This window comes from Cloeon dipterum, chromosome 2 (genome assembly GCF_949628265.1).
Source record: "Cloeon dipterum chromosome 2, ieCloDipt1.1, whole genome shotgun sequence".
NCBI classification, from domain to species: domain Eukaryota; kingdom Metazoa; phylum Arthropoda; class Insecta; order Ephemeroptera; family Baetidae; genus Cloeon; species Cloeon dipterum.
In genome coordinates, this window is record NC_088787.1 from 24,715,525 (window position 1) to 24,729,336 (window position 13,812).

The 13,812-nt window shown below is 40.5% G+C and overlaps 5 protein-coding genes across 11 annotated transcripts; 2 read left to right on the plus strand and 3 right to left on the minus strand.

Moving 5' to 3' along the window:
• Nucleotides 1–170: 170 nt before the first annotated feature.
• Chrac-14 (DNA polymerase epsilon subunit 3 Chrac-14) lies at nucleotides 171–1,127 on the plus strand. Its single transcript, XM_065478657.1, has 3 exons — nucleotides 171–309; nucleotides 494–783; nucleotides 839–1,127. The coding sequence occupies exons 2-3, from the start codon at nucleotides 513–515 to the stop codon at nucleotides 979–981; spliced, it is 414 nt and encodes a 137-aa protein (XP_065334729.1). The 5' UTR covers nucleotides 171–309; nucleotides 494–512; the 3' UTR covers nucleotides 982–1,127.
• Nucleotides 1,115–4,893, minus strand: LOC135935993 (E3 ubiquitin-protein ligase LRSAM1-like). Of its 2 annotated transcripts, none has more exons than XM_065478653.1 (9): nucleotides 4,700–4,893; nucleotides 4,352–4,556; nucleotides 4,158–4,271; nucleotides 3,972–4,100; nucleotides 3,705–3,918; nucleotides 3,568–3,664; nucleotides 2,446–3,118; nucleotides 1,628–1,942; nucleotides 1,115–1,424 (listed from the first exon to the last, which is right to left on the minus strand). In XM_065478653.1, the coding sequence occupies exons 2-9, from the start codon at nucleotides 4,442–4,444 to the stop codon at nucleotides 1,293–1,295; spliced, it is 1,767 nt and encodes a 588-aa protein (XP_065334725.1). In that variant the 5' UTR covers nucleotides 4,445–4,556; nucleotides 4,700–4,893; the 3' UTR covers nucleotides 1,115–1,292. The 2 variants fall into 2 exon arrangements, with proteins under 2 accessions (XP_065334725.1, XP_065334726.1); XM_065478654.1 differs by having other exon boundaries at nucleotides 3,568–3,649; nucleotides 4,700–4,888.
• Nucleotides 4,894–5,087: 194 nt separating this feature from the next.
• LOC135935995 (probable methyltransferase-like protein 15 homolog) lies at nucleotides 5,088–6,885 on the minus strand. Its single transcript, XM_065478656.1, has 3 exons — nucleotides 6,577–6,885; nucleotides 6,165–6,522; nucleotides 5,088–5,675 (listed from the first exon to the last, which is right to left on the minus strand). The coding sequence occupies exons 1-3, from the start codon at nucleotides 6,747–6,749 to the stop codon at nucleotides 5,175–5,177; spliced, it is 1,032 nt and encodes a 343-aa protein (XP_065334728.1). The 5' UTR covers nucleotides 6,750–6,885; the 3' UTR covers nucleotides 5,088–5,174.
• A 1,049-nt stretch (nucleotides 6,886–7,934) lies between these two features.
• On the minus strand, nucleotides 7,935–10,324 carry LOC135937942 (mitochondrial ornithine transporter 1). Of its 4 annotated transcripts, XM_065481309.1 has the most exons (7): nucleotides 9,970–10,071; nucleotides 9,740–9,835; nucleotides 9,435–9,679; nucleotides 9,034–9,180; nucleotides 8,787–8,970; nucleotides 8,583–8,732; nucleotides 7,935–8,525 (listed from the first exon to the last, which is right to left on the minus strand). In XM_065481309.1, exons 2-7 carry the CDS (start codon nucleotides 9,816–9,818, stop codon nucleotides 8,410–8,412), a joined length of 921 nt encoding a protein of 306 aa, XP_065337381.1. In that variant the 5' UTR covers nucleotides 9,819–9,835; nucleotides 9,970–10,071; the 3' UTR covers nucleotides 7,935–8,409. The 4 variants fall into 4 exon arrangements, with proteins under 4 accessions (XP_065337381.1, XP_065337379.1, XP_065337378.1 ...); XM_065481307.1 differs by lacking the exon at nucleotides 9,970–10,071 and adding an exon at nucleotides 10,104–10,324 and having other exon boundaries at nucleotides 8,787–9,180; XM_065481306.1 differs by having other exon boundaries at nucleotides 8,787–9,180.
• A 1,375-nt stretch (nucleotides 10,325–11,699) lies between these two features.
• Nucleotides 11,700–13,777, plus strand: LOC135937941 (rho GTPase-activating protein gacN-like). Of its 3 annotated transcripts, XM_065481304.1 has the most exons (10): nucleotides 11,701–12,082; nucleotides 12,161–12,247; nucleotides 12,311–12,399; nucleotides 12,455–12,548; nucleotides 12,603–12,731; nucleotides 12,801–12,977; nucleotides 13,030–13,057; nucleotides 13,117–13,178; nucleotides 13,229–13,343; nucleotides 13,402–13,777. In XM_065481304.1, the coding sequence occupies exons 2-10, from the start codon at nucleotides 12,161–12,163 to the stop codon at nucleotides 13,626–13,628; spliced, it is 1,008 nt and encodes a 335-aa protein (XP_065337376.1). In that variant the 5' UTR covers nucleotides 11,701–12,082; the 3' UTR covers nucleotides 13,629–13,777. The 3 variants fall into 3 exon arrangements, with proteins under 3 accessions (XP_065337377.1, XP_065337376.1, XP_065337375.1); XM_065481305.1 differs by having other exon boundaries at nucleotides 11,700–12,247; nucleotides 13,229–13,347; nucleotides 13,402–13,577; XM_065481303.1 differs by having other exon boundaries at nucleotides 11,701–12,247.
• The last annotated feature ends 35 nt before the right edge of the window (nucleotides 13,778–13,812 follow it).

The following is a 13,812-nucleotide window of genomic DNA, read 5'->3' on the forward strand; positions in this document are numbered from 1 at the left end:
GTCGCTCTGCCGGCTCTGTTGCGGTGACAGCGTGCAGTTTATTTTGTCTTCCTTCTTACCAGTTGTTGACTTAACACGTAACTGCCGGAGAAAACTGAAGGAAAAGTTAATCATAACCGGTTAATATCCCAATATTACCGGTATTTGGAGATAACTATGACAATTTAACTGGAAATATTTCCGGTGATTGTTGGTACTTATTTTAATCGTGTACGGGGTGGGGGAACCGCGAATCCTCAGCTGTTTGTTTTGCCGCCGCTTTCGACGCTCGATTTGGTTATTAAAACAGGAAATATCCTCGTTATTAAGGTAGATATCATGGTTTCGGTTAGTTTTATTAATTTTCCGTCGGTGTACCTCTTGAGTTAAACAACTTTTTTTAAAGTACATACATATGTCATAAACATAAACACACATAATGTAATTCGTTGTCCTGTTGTAGATTATACTTTGATCTTGTACAAATCTCCCATGGCTTAATTTTTTTCTACAGACTCATTTGTTTACTCACGATGGCCGAACGACCTGAAGACCTCAACCTGCCACTGTCAGTCGTGTCTAGGCTAGTGAAGGAGGCGCTGCCAGAAGGCGTAAACTTGTCCAAAGAAGCGCGCGTGGCTCTGGCCAGGTCTGCGTCTGTGTTCGTCCTTTACCTCACCTCCTCAGCCAACATGCTAGCGTCCAAAGACAAGAGAAGCACAATAAGAGGCCAGGATGTCATGAAAGCGCTGGATGAGACAGACTTTTCGCATTTTGAAGATCCACTGAGGAAAGCTTTGAATGGTACGTGTAATTAATTTGTTGCCGGGTAGATCCTCACGTGAACTCGAATTTGCAGCATTCCAGAAGACAGTCAAGGACAAAAAGGTAGCTTCTGAACAAAGGAAACAACAGAGGAAGAGCGACGCAAACAAGGAGACGACTACACCTAAAGAGGCTGAGGAAGAGGTGATTGATTTAGCTGAAGATGAAGAAAATTGACCGCCTTGTTGTTGTTTTAAACGAAAAGACATTGCCATGAACTGCGCGCACTTTGCTTTTCAACTATTTATGCTGCGAAACTCATCTCTGGTCCACAATTCTGGGAGGTGTTCTCATTAAAATCACGGGCAAATTTGTAACTGGAACTCTTGTGTATTTATTTCAATTGTAGAATCACAGAATGATTATATAAAAGGCTAATAATTGCGTGTGTAATTACGGGCATTGAGTTTGAGTATCAAGAGATGGCAGGAAGAAAATAACCTTGATTAGTACGCATTCTGTTTTCAAAAGTGCTACCTAGAACTCGTTCACAAGCGATTTGACCAAGACAATGTAAGGTGTTGCTCTATGTCTGCCCGGCACAACGGGCAAATCATGATCAACGCAGTGCATGCGCTGCAAGCGCAGATGTGCCCGCAAGGCAGGAACACCTCTTCACACTGAAACAAAAAATTTCACACATTAGCTTTGCCCTGTCACTCATAAATCAGAATAAAACTTAGCCACCAGAAATTTTCACCATTAAGTATAAAAAGGATATTCAGAACGGGAAAACCACTGGCATAACAAAAATAGATGAGATCTCGAAACTTGTTCTAGTTTCAAAAGTAAAGGTTACAAAAAAGAAGCAAATAACACCAACCTGTTTGTCCATGCAAATGACACACTCTTCGAGAGTTGGAGCTGTGGGGTTTTGTGCTTCATCCTCCCCGTCAGGTGCAGAGGGATTTTCTGTTGGCGGCGTGGCCGCCTTCTTTTCCTTCTTTGCCACGCTAACGTCTATGTTTTCTGGCACGTTGAGCAGGAGTCTTTCAAGGTGGATCATCCACAACTTTTCATCCATTCCATCATATTGGTGCATTATTTCGTCGATCAGTTCGTTTCGTCTTTTTTGTTGCTTTTGTAAGAGATTTCCAAGAGCTGCGGACAGCTTGGATCTCTCCAATGCTATTTCACCCTAAATAAAAAAATTGATTTTATTTTTTAGTGGTGGGGTATTGATGTGTCTGAAGTATTCATTAATTTAAAACTATCGAAAAAAGTTTAATTTAGAAGACTCTTTAATAGAAAATGAATTTATTTAATTTGTTTCAATGCAATAGCTTCACCAAATAATATTTTCCTATTGAGCGAGTATTAGCTGGTCAATACTGATAAATAAAATTGTTGTGATGAAGCGTGTACAAAATGGGAAAGTATGCACAAACCAGCATTTAAATGTTATTCCTATCAACATTGGATTCTTAGAAAAAATACTATCTTTATTACCCCATAATCCTCAAAGTCTAAAAGGCAGACAAAAAGGTTGTCTGAAAACTTTCCTAATACCTAAAATTACCATTTTTCTAATTTACAAACGGTATACAATCATTAAATCGAATATTTGACACTTGATCAAACTATTTTACTAGCCTAAAAAGAGTAAAATCAAAAAACATATTTGAAGGAGAAGCTACTTACAAGAGTTTCTTCACTCTCGCCCTTCTTCCTCTTGATTTCGAGGGCGGAGAGGTATCCAAGCTGTTGCTGGATCTGCGCCATTTCGTCCGCGATCAGCCTGGACTTTGAGTCGCCCTTCTCCTTGAGGGCCATCAGGGCAGCCTGCTGCAGACGCAGCTCATCCACGACGCACTGGGACAGGTTGTGCTCCTGGCAGAGTGCTCTGTCCCTAAGGCTGGCCAGGATGGACTTCTGCAGGCTCTGGTCGTCGAGCACAAGCGCAATCAGCGGCGCGTGTCGAGCCGAGACGGAGGCGAGCAGGTCAGCCAGCCGTGCCCTCTCCAGCTCCTCCTCCTGCGCAAGTTCCCTGGTCAAGCTGCGGTTGCGCTCCTCCTCCTGCTGCAGCAGCCGTTCTAGCACGGACCGCTCGAGGCGCTCACCCAGCATAATGTCCTCAGCCAGCCTGCAGCTGCGGGCCTCCTCCTGCGCCTTCAGCTCGCGCACCCGCCGCCGTTCCTCCTCCCCTTCATTTTGTGCGGCCGTGAGCACTGTCTTCAACTGGCCTCGCTGCCGTTCCAGCACCTTGTCCAGCGCATCCTGCTGGTCTTTGTCGAACGTGTTCAGCCGCAACAGCAGCTCCTGTTGCTGCCTCTGCCGCGACTCCAACAGCACTCGCAGTTTTTCTGATTCGCTTCTGCAAAGTTTACAGCCATCAGGAGACCATATAGTAATTAAGTAATAGCGCAAACGTATGAAAATCCTTTCTGATTATTTAATTTTAGATAATTCAAGATTGTATCATGTTTCCATACTTTAAAAATTGAACAGTTTTGTGATGTTAAAAAGGGCACAGACTGATAAGCCTTGATATGACATGTCCCGAAAATAGCACAAAAAGTTGATGGTCCTTTACCTAAGACATTTTAATATTTTATTTAACCTTGAACAGTTGCCGAAAGCAAAATTAGGTTTAAATATTTCAAAATATCACGCTGTAGCATAGCATTTACTTAATTAAAAAGCCTTAATTTTGGGTTGACAAAACGTATCCATCTGTTATTGGTTGATATTATTCAAGGAATTTTTCTTTGCAACTATTGACGTCTTGGTAGTTTCATTTAGAAATTAATAAACTCAACTTACTGCTCATCTACAAAATTCTTTGGCACTTGTTGTCTTTTCATTGTTTCTAATGGTAACACAGCGGCCTTTTTTGTTTCCGTTGCTGGAATAAGAGAAGCTTATTAACATCACCTTTTAACATTTTATTGAAATTAAACCTTTTTCTACTGCAATACTTTTCTTGTCTTTGAGATGCTGGGAATCTTTCAAGGGGTTGGAACTGATATCAAAATTCTGCAGCAAAGGCAATATTCCAACAAAGTCAGGCACATGAGAAAGGCAGTTATTGGACAAATTCAGGTCCTCTAACTTGGCAAGTTGGGCTAATGATTGCGGCAACTGACTCAACTGATTATGAGATGCGTTTAGAATCTGGAAACAAGACAAATTAGTTGATTTAGGAGAAACTATTAAATTAATCCCACCCTTAAATTTTTCAGGTATCTTATTTCCTCAGGTAGACATTGCAGTTTGTTGCGACTTAGGTCAAGTATCTCGAGCAAAGATAAATCAGATAGAGCACCACCACCACTGAGATTACTCAATAGATTGTTCTGAAAGTCACGTGATTCTCATTAAAGTCAATTGATAATAAAGGCGTCGGTCCGTACTCTTAAAATGAGGGAAGTTTTGCGCAGAACTTTGCAGAGCACATACGTGCCAGAAGTGACACTTTTCAAATTACATTCTGAGAGGTCGAAGATCGGTTCAGGGTCTTCTTTGGCCTGTATAAACAAAACTATGGATTTAGTAATGGATCAATAATAGCAATTTGTCAGTTTTATGAATGAACAAATATACACACCAAGCACAATTTCTTCTCGAGTCGTGATTTGTAGTTGACACCATCGTCCGACTCCGTGGTTGTTGTCTTTTTCGTTTTAAAAAACAGTGGCATTATCAGCACGACACACACTCATGAATTCTCGTTGCTACTAGTCTATTCTAGAGGTCTGAGAGCTACATGACAAAAGCGTGTTTTGTTTTGTGCAAGCCGTGGGGACCTGAAACTGTACACACAATTATAATGCGTCATAAAACAAATGTGCGTCAGCGTAAAAAAAACAAATTATCATACGTATTTAGAAAAAGCACATCAAGGTGCCAGAGAAACTCAGCGAGTTAGAAAATATGGCAAGTTAACCAAATTTACCTAAGAAGCTTGCGGTTGCGACAGCACAAACATAAAATCTAACACAATAACAAAAACAGCTATCGATTGTGTCTTGCTCGCCTCATATGACCGACTGTGTTGAGCTAGGTGTTGGAGTGATCGCATGATAAGGGTGGGCGTAGCCACACGTAGCGCGCGCAGCTTATATTTTATTCATGTTTTCCCTCAGGAAAGCCTCAGATAATGATGATGTAACTCCTCCAACTAATTGAAATGGAAATTGTTTTTAAATGAAAACGGACACATATAATATTTTCAAACGAGGTTGATTACTTATTCTCGCCGATATCAAAAACTTTTGTTGGTAGAACTTCCGTAAATTTAGTACATAACAGTAAAGTTTCTAAATAACACCACAAAAAAAAAATAAAATTTGTAATTCTGGTAAATTTTTGTTTAATTATTTTGCTGAACATCAAAGACAACTGTCATCACTATTTTTCTTCTAAAGAGTCTACTTGACTTTCTCCGCCACCCTCAACTTGGCCGAGCGACTGCGTGGGTTGTCCATGACCTCTTCCTCTGATGGCACAATCACATGCTTGTGCACCTGCTTCCAGCATGTGTCATGTTCCTGTGGCTCAGCAAACTTGGGCGCCACTTTGTTGGCCAGGAAACCGGAGACATTGCCAAATAGGTGCCTCTTCACAATGGTGTCCTCCAGCGAGTGGAACGTCAGGGTGACCAGCCGACCGCCCTTCCTGACGTAACGACTAGCCAGCAGCATTCCATAGTTGATTTCATTCAGCTCGTTGTTGACAAGGATGCGCAGCGCTTGGAACACTTTGGTGGCTGAGTGCGCGGGCCTCTGCAGTTTGTCCTGGCGATGATTCTGTCCGCACACCTCAGCCACCAGCTCTTTCAGTTCCTTTGTGGTGCGCATAAAAATTCCTGCGTAGCGGGCTTCCACGATGGCTCTCGCAATTTTCTTGGCTAGCCTCTCTTCACCGTACACCTAACAAAGAATATATGTGACTTAAATTAGTATGGTCAAGAATTTTCTTTAATTTTAACGTCTAATCTAAAGTTTTTTTTTTAAGTGTTAAACTTGAGAAGGAAATATTTTTATATTGAGCCCAACATTTTCCTCCTTCATTCAAATGCGTATTTTTATTCTTGAACCTCTGCCAAGAAGTTTCCCGTAGGCTGTGAACTCACTGGGTCGCAATAACATGAGGCCCAAGTGGCCGCAGATGAGTTTGGACATTTTTTCTCATCTCTGCACTGAAACGCTAGAAATTTGTTTCTAAAGCAACTGGAAAGGTGCGAAAACCAGCAAGTTGTGAGCCAGTGCTGGCGCGCCTCCTAACCCCGCAGCCCGTAGAGCTATTTGAACATTTTGAGTTGTATAAAATCAATCTCCTTTTGTATTTCTTCCCTTTTTGGCATCTTTTAGCAGTTCAATATTTGAGTCCAATTAAAATTTGAGTCCAATTAAATCTACCTTAAGCACTTTGGCAAGTTCCTCCTCTTCAATATGAGCGAGAATTTCTGCAGCTGTTGGCTCTGGGTTGTCAGGGCTGTTGTCCATCCGCATGTCAAGAGGCCCGTCCTTGCTGATAGCGAAACCCCTGTGTCCTTGATCCATTTGCATGGAGGAGCAACCAAAGTCGAACAACATTCCATCCAAAGTTCCTGGCTGAATTCCCAGGTTGGTCAAGAGCTTAGGAAGATCGCTGAACTTTCCACGCAAAGGAGTCAGGTTCAATGGGTATTCTGCAGACAGCTGCTGGGCATGGTTGAAGGCCAAAGGGTCTCTGTCCAAAGAAATGACTTTCACATCAGGGCAAATCTGGAACATTCTACAAAATTTATTAATTATCTTAATTGTTCAACAATTAGTAATCTGAGCATACTTTCTGGTGTGTCCCCCTGCGCCAAAAGTCATATCAATGAAGGTTTTGTCTTCAGACATAAGGAGATGCTCAGTAACCAGGTCAACCATGACTGGAAGGTGAGGAGGGGCCTCCTCTGAGACCGCTTTGGCCACCGTAGTGGACAAACCTCTTGCTAGCACCCGCAATAGCATTATTTTATTTCAGTCTCTTCTGCCAAAGATCCTGGACACTATGCCTTTGGAGTTTTCCGCTTTCAGGGCTTCCAGGAATTCTCTGGAGAGCGCTGTTTGGCACTCTTTAGCGCTTAATCCTGTCGCTGATTGAAAGTTGCTGGGCAGAGGGTGCTTTTGTTGGTAGGTGTTCTGAGATATCTGCTCTAAGCTTTGTAGTTTTGATGCCCACTCAGGTTCGGACACCTTTGAGCCCTCACCTCGAGGAAAATGGTCTTTCAACGAACGACGAAGGTGCAGACCCAAGTCTCTGACGAATATGGTACAACATATAAGTAAATTAATAAGTAAATAAAAACTAAGAAAATTCCGCGAAGAAAAATAAAAAATAACTATAATATTATGTTGTGTTAAATTAGCTAAGTCATATCACCTATTTCCTTTCGTTTCGTCCAAAGGCCACTTGCTCAGCAAATTTAAAAATCTTCTGTATGCTGCCATTAAACCTAGAGGAGTAAAAAACAGCAATAATTGTCACAGGAATATATTATACATACATTGTTTGTAATAGTATTTTGCGTATTTTGTGTATCCAACATAAAATAAAAAAAAATTGTTGTGTACTATGTATTTACATAGTTTTTTACATACATACCTTCATTGAGAAGCTGTGTCACAATGGAGGGTTCTTATGTAACTTTTCAAGCTCTCACTCACTCTCTAATTATAAGATGTTACATTAACACGCGAGAATTAACAAAAAAGGTGTATCTGAAAGTTTTCTCAGATGAAATAGGAATGGAATGATCACCCCAGCACGTAGCAAGAAATACAGTCATAATCCAGAGATAGAGATGGGCGGAACGCACGTGTGTTCTGTGTTGTGATGGACTGTGGCGCCGTTGTTGCAGTGCGTTCTTTTCGGTGAACTGGCATTATTAAATTCTTGCTACAGTTTCAAAACTAAATTTAAAAAAAATCGTAATTTTTTCGATTTACATTCATTTTCTCTAGCGTGAACATCCATAATTTTTTAAACATTCTCACTCGAATATTTAATTAAATTTTAATAGTACTATAATATTATCTTCGTGATTTAAACGTTTTAATCCTGTATTTTAATCAACATACGTAATATTGAACGCTTCACTCTTTTTAACTGGAAGAGGAAAAAAATTAGAGCGAAATTTCAATGAGACAATTACGTAATATTTAAATGCGAACAATGTACTTTATTTCAAAATATATTTTACTGTAGAAAAATAGATGCTACAATTAATAGTTACTCTCCAAAAATATATAAATGCGAATAATAATTATATCTCCCTCCTATATATTTTTGTATTATATTAAACACACTGAATATTTATGGCACCATTGAAATTTGAAAATATACTTTCTCAAACATTTTATCAGTTTTTGTGCGGGTAACATGCATTCTTGAGCAGTAAAATTATGCCTTGGTAGTCTTGATCACACACTATTATAATATATATGGAAATTATTATTTTGTTTCCATTACTCAAGACTTATGAAAAATAAAAAATAAAATCTAAACGTCAATGTTTCTTGATACCAGATAGGGTTCACCAGGCAACATTCAAAATGAATTAACCCAGCTTTGGCTATCTTATCGGTTAGCCATTTTTCCGAAAATCGACCCACTTTTGCTGAGGGGGATTCATGTAAATGATTGTAAAAATTTCTTGGAATATTCATATGCCAAAAACAAGGCCGCTGAGGCTGGAATGGTCCTGATAACAGTTGGTTGAAGGCCGTTGTACAATGCCAAGATTCCTGCAATGATGTAATGTTACATTAAACTTCCTGACACGCATAAACCAAAGCCTTCACCTTCGTTTTTAAATATTTTGATTAGCATTCTGAAGAATGGTTCTTTTGAGCCTTGCACTTGAATCCTGGACTTGACCACATCTGCCGGAAATACGGAAGTCCAAAATAAAATCCCGCCTATCGCACCAGACGCCATGGTCTTCAGGGGGCCTAAAAATTCAATTATTTTAATTGAAGTTTGAAACAAAATCAGCGCATCAGTACCAATTTCATCCTTGCTTTGACCCTCATGCGCGAACATTTCTCTGCTGAACTCGTAGCCCCCGAAGAAGAAAAAGTATCCAGGCATTTCTCTCGCGATTGTCGAAGTCAGTCCTCGGAACATGCCACTGGCACCTTCCTTCTGCAGGATCTGTTTGGTCAGGCCAAACGGTCCAATCCTCACGTGCTGGAAAGAGCAAGGATAGAAATTTGAACTTCGAGCAATAGAGGTGGTCAAAATGGTGAATACCTTTTCATTGGGCCGTTGTGAATGCATTTCCCTCATCGCCTGCAGCCTGCATTTGATGAGTTCAGTGGGACAGAGAGCAAAGGCCGTGAAAAAAGCTGCCATGCAGCCGGCAGTTGCGTTTGCAGGAACAGAGAGATCTTGAACCTTCTGCAAAAACGGGTCGATTTATATTTCTTTCAAGTCTAACTTAAAAGGCAAAGCATAATTCAAAATACTGCTTGAAATCATATCGAATGACATAAGGACCAGATCATCAAGGTATTTCCAAACATTAGTTTATTTTATTAGTTCTGAATAAAAATCACTCGGATAATCACTCAATTTTTCACTTAAAACAATTTCCAGATGATTTTGAAATAATTTTCCAACCTTCAGAACAAGAAAAAGGTTCATATACTTACAGGTGTGTTTGTAAACGTGGCCACCACCTTCTGACACGCTCCGTAGCCGGCAAAGAGGACCGAGTTCTCGGCTATATTGGCCATCAGGGCTGGAGTGGTTCCAGCGTAAAATCCTCTAATTATGCCGTCCTTGACCCACGTCTCCTTGCAGCAGTGCAGCATGCCGGTGTACAACTTGGGGAATGTTTGCATCTTAACCTTGACCGTGTCCAGTGGCTGGCCAGTGTACACAGAAGCGACCCCACCTGATTGAAAAGAGACAAGACGATTTAAAAGAAATTAAAATTTATTTAAAATAAAATTACCCAACGACCCACACACGAAGTCGATGACCGTGTCTAAGACGTGGCCTGAGGCACTCTGTTCTCCTGATCCGTGTCCCATAGTTGAGCAGAAAGCACCTGAAGGAACGATATTATTATATTTGAATATTAATTAATTTGGGTTTTAGAGGCATAATACTTGGGTTCAGCAAATTTTTGTGAATTGCACAAATTGAAAAAGCTATTTGAAAGTACAATGTGACAACCCTGACCACAGTGCAAGGTCGAGTTAAAGGTGAGCCTAGCCTAGGTTAGGTTGACCAACACGGTGATCGCGTGTTATCTAAAAAAAAACAGCCATGCTTTTGTTGTGGGGTAAGATATGAGCCAATTGGGTGCAGCTCACCTATGGCTGGAATGTATTGGTTGGCGAGCCGTGTGTCCCTGTCCCGAGATCAGAGAAGATGGAGTATGTAGACGCTGATTGCGTCAGAAAAACCCCATAACCTTGTTTTGAAATTTAAGACGGCTCGAGGCTCAACCATTTAACGTGAACTTGTTGACGGCCTTGCTCTGCGCCTGCAATCGCGTCTGGCATAGGCAACCAGCAAGACCGAACATGTGGTCAGCTATTAGTGACGTCAGGAAAGGGGGCGAGACAGCAGAATCATAAATATCAACCACATGGCGAAAATAAAAGACGACTGCATAGCGCACAGTAAGGAGAGTAACTACCTTTACTCTCCTTAGCGCACAGGTAGCTGCACCTGGCTGGCGGCTGCACCTGATCTGCACCGGCTGCAGTATGCATGGTATGTAGTACTTCCATAGGTTAATTGCAGCTGCACCTGCGCAACACTGATGGAATTCGGTAAGGAGAGTATCTTCTCTCCTTAGAATTCGGCTTATTCGCTGCAGCGTTGCAAACACACAACTCAACCAACCATTTTTTTCTGGACTTGGGGGTGTCTTTCTAGCCGTAATACATATTGTCGAATTGTAAATTTCTTATAATAATTATTAGTTACATAATTATTAATAATTGCTAACTACATAACAATAAGGCAATATTCACGGGGCCTTATAATAGTTCCTTATTATGGACCTACGTCAGGCACAGGTATTACTACTTATTGTTAGGGCTGCGATGGAAAGAAAGGCTGCAACAGGGAGAGGTAAAATTTACATATATGTATTTATTATACATATATGTATTATTACAATAATGTTTGTAACTAATATTGTTGATAGATATATGCCAATGAAGGCAGAAGCACACGAGTTAATCATAATTTTTAGTTAAAATTCGATGCAGCTTCCTCGATGTTCATTGTTCATTGAGCTTTATTATTTCTCCGCATTTCTAAAGAAATATCCTCCTTCTCAACTAGGAAGCTCATGAATTAGGGCTGCAACCAGCAGCCGAAACTAATTGAGAGGGACACATTTCTGTAGAAATACGAGAAAGACAGAAAATAATAAGCTTGATTGACACCAAGAAGGCTGCTGCATTTTATTTCAACCGTAAAATAATTAAAATATTTCAGTGTCCAATTTTTTAATCACATAAATTGGTCAACAATTTAGCTACATATCGGGCACAGATGTAATATTTTCCCTTCATCGTTTTCTAGATGACGAAGTCCCGATTCAGGGGTTCGACCAGCAGGCTAAAAAGAAGGAGGAGGCAGAAGGTGGCACCTTCTGCTGCTCGATCTGCAGGCTGGAGGAGACCTACCACTGTCGCGGTCCTGTGCCATACTTCTGCAAAACCGTGCGCGTGTCCCCTGACAGCTACATCGCCAGAGACCCTTTCATACCGCCTGGACAGCGTTCCTTCCTTCTGCTCGGTTCTGACTGCTATGCATGCAGCAAACCCGTGTGCCAAGCGTGCAGCTTGTTCTTCGCTAAGAGATTTTGCAAACCGTGTGCCGTGAGTTGCGTGGACAGATTTCCTCCTCTGCTGAAAGCCAAAATATTGCAACCGGATTTCTTGAAAAGCTGAAATAAGTTTTGACCATTCCTCTACACAATTTTGGAAAGTTCCTTTTGAGATTATATTTTTAGTAGATCAATGTAGTGCTTTGGAACAAGAATCTGTAATAAATCAACTTGGATTTAAACCTGGATATATTTGTTCCTTGCTTAACCTATTATTTTTTCTGTCCTTTTATCACAAAATTATTTAAAATTAAACTTTGTTGAGAAATTATTTAGAATTGCTTTGCAGTCGGCTTATTAATTTCCTCTGAAGTTAACAAGGCGAATCTCAAGTTATGTCACAGAATGAAGTGAGTTATGGTCAATCAAGTTGCCCCATTGAGATTGATATGGAAAAGGGTCGGCCCCAACCTTGGTGCATGAGGCCATTCAGCAAATTGGCATGTAAAAAATTATCACTGGCGCTTTGCCTCGCGTTTACGTCAAGACCAATTGAATCAATTTGCTTTTATTCGCCTGGAGATGAAGACGTCGGCGAACCTGATGCTTACAGCCGCTGTGCGTGCTGTTTTCTTGCTCTTATCTCTGCAGGTTGCCATCTCCTATCAGGTAAAAATCATTGGGCTGACAAGACCCTGGTAGTAACCGATTAATTATGTTTCTTATGGGAAGGATGACTACGAGGAGTCGAAATTTGATTTCAGTGACCTGTGTCCGCTCAGTTACAGGGTGGTGCAAATTGTTCAAAATTCTTCTGATCAGTGAGTGGTATTCGTCTCTATTTAAATTACAAGCTAAAGATCAGAATTGTTTCAGAGTTTTTCATTTGAAAAAATCTCTGGAAGATAGGTCAAACGATGCGAAACAAATCCAAGCTCTTGTCAAATCGGGAGTAGATTCCACGCTTGAGGTTGTCAAATATATTAGGCTTTGTTAAAAAAAGGTAAATCTTAAACCATTATAGGTTGTAGAGAAATTCGGAAAATATTTGGAAAAAATGGACCGAGAAACAAGGACGAGTGACAGAAAAATGCATCAAGAAATCATGGTGAAATTGGAGCAAGATGGGAAAAAAGTTTCCTCGGAAATTTCAGTGAGTTGTGAAACATATATTGTATAGTGAAATTATCGAAATTATATTTGACGCGGGTTCCTTTTACAGTCGATGTTTTCTAAGTTTGAGGAGAACAATAACAGACTGTTCGAGAACATGAAAAACGAAGTTCGGGCAGCAACCCTGCCAATTTTGGAAGAATTGAAAAAATTTGAACGGAAGGTTTCGCAATTCGATAACGAGTTCCAGGCGCTTGAAAGCAAAACTAAGACAGCCCTTGGTCAGGTTCGCAGATTAACCTCGGGAATCGATTTACAAATTAACGTTTTACTTACAGATTGACAGATTCAACTGCTCCAAATACTGTACACTTGAAATATTTCCAAAAGGGAATTAGAGGAAATTAATGTTTCATTCCTTTTAGATGAAAAACTTACAGTCACAACCCTGCAAAATGGAAAAAAGTATTACCTCGGAGAAAGCAAGGTGAAATATATACATATAAATTAGATTTGCTCTTGAAAAATATAAAATAGGTAACCTGGAGAGATGCCAAACACATTTGCGAGGAGAATGATATGTCTCTGGCCTCCCTAAAGACAAGACGGGAAATAAAGCTTTTGTGGAAGGTCGCGAAAATTGACAAAGAGAGTAGGTGAAAACCAGATTTTAGTGTAAAAGCCACAATTTAATATCTATATTCTAAAAGGTGGCTCCTGGTTATCGGCGTCTGATATCGGTCGTCGGCCTGGACACTTTGTCTGGCGTGGTGGCGAGAGGGTGTCCAGGGAAAAGGACTGGTGGGCCAAAAGAGAGCCCAACGACTTTGGCAAAGGGAAAGAAGCGTGCATTGGCGTGTTCAACGACTCGCTCTTCAGCGACCCCTGCAATTACACCGCTCACTTCATCTGCGAGCTGCCGGCAGAGTGCTATTGACCCAATCTGAACGATACCAAGACGAACGGTGGACGGTCAAAGAAAATTGATTGTTTAATTACAAAAAAGTTTCATGAATAAATCTTTTTACTCGTATCTTTGCAAAAAATTGAATTCCTGAAGTAAAAATTTTAAATATACTATTTTTTAAAGATGTATCAAATTAAATCGATAAATAATGTAT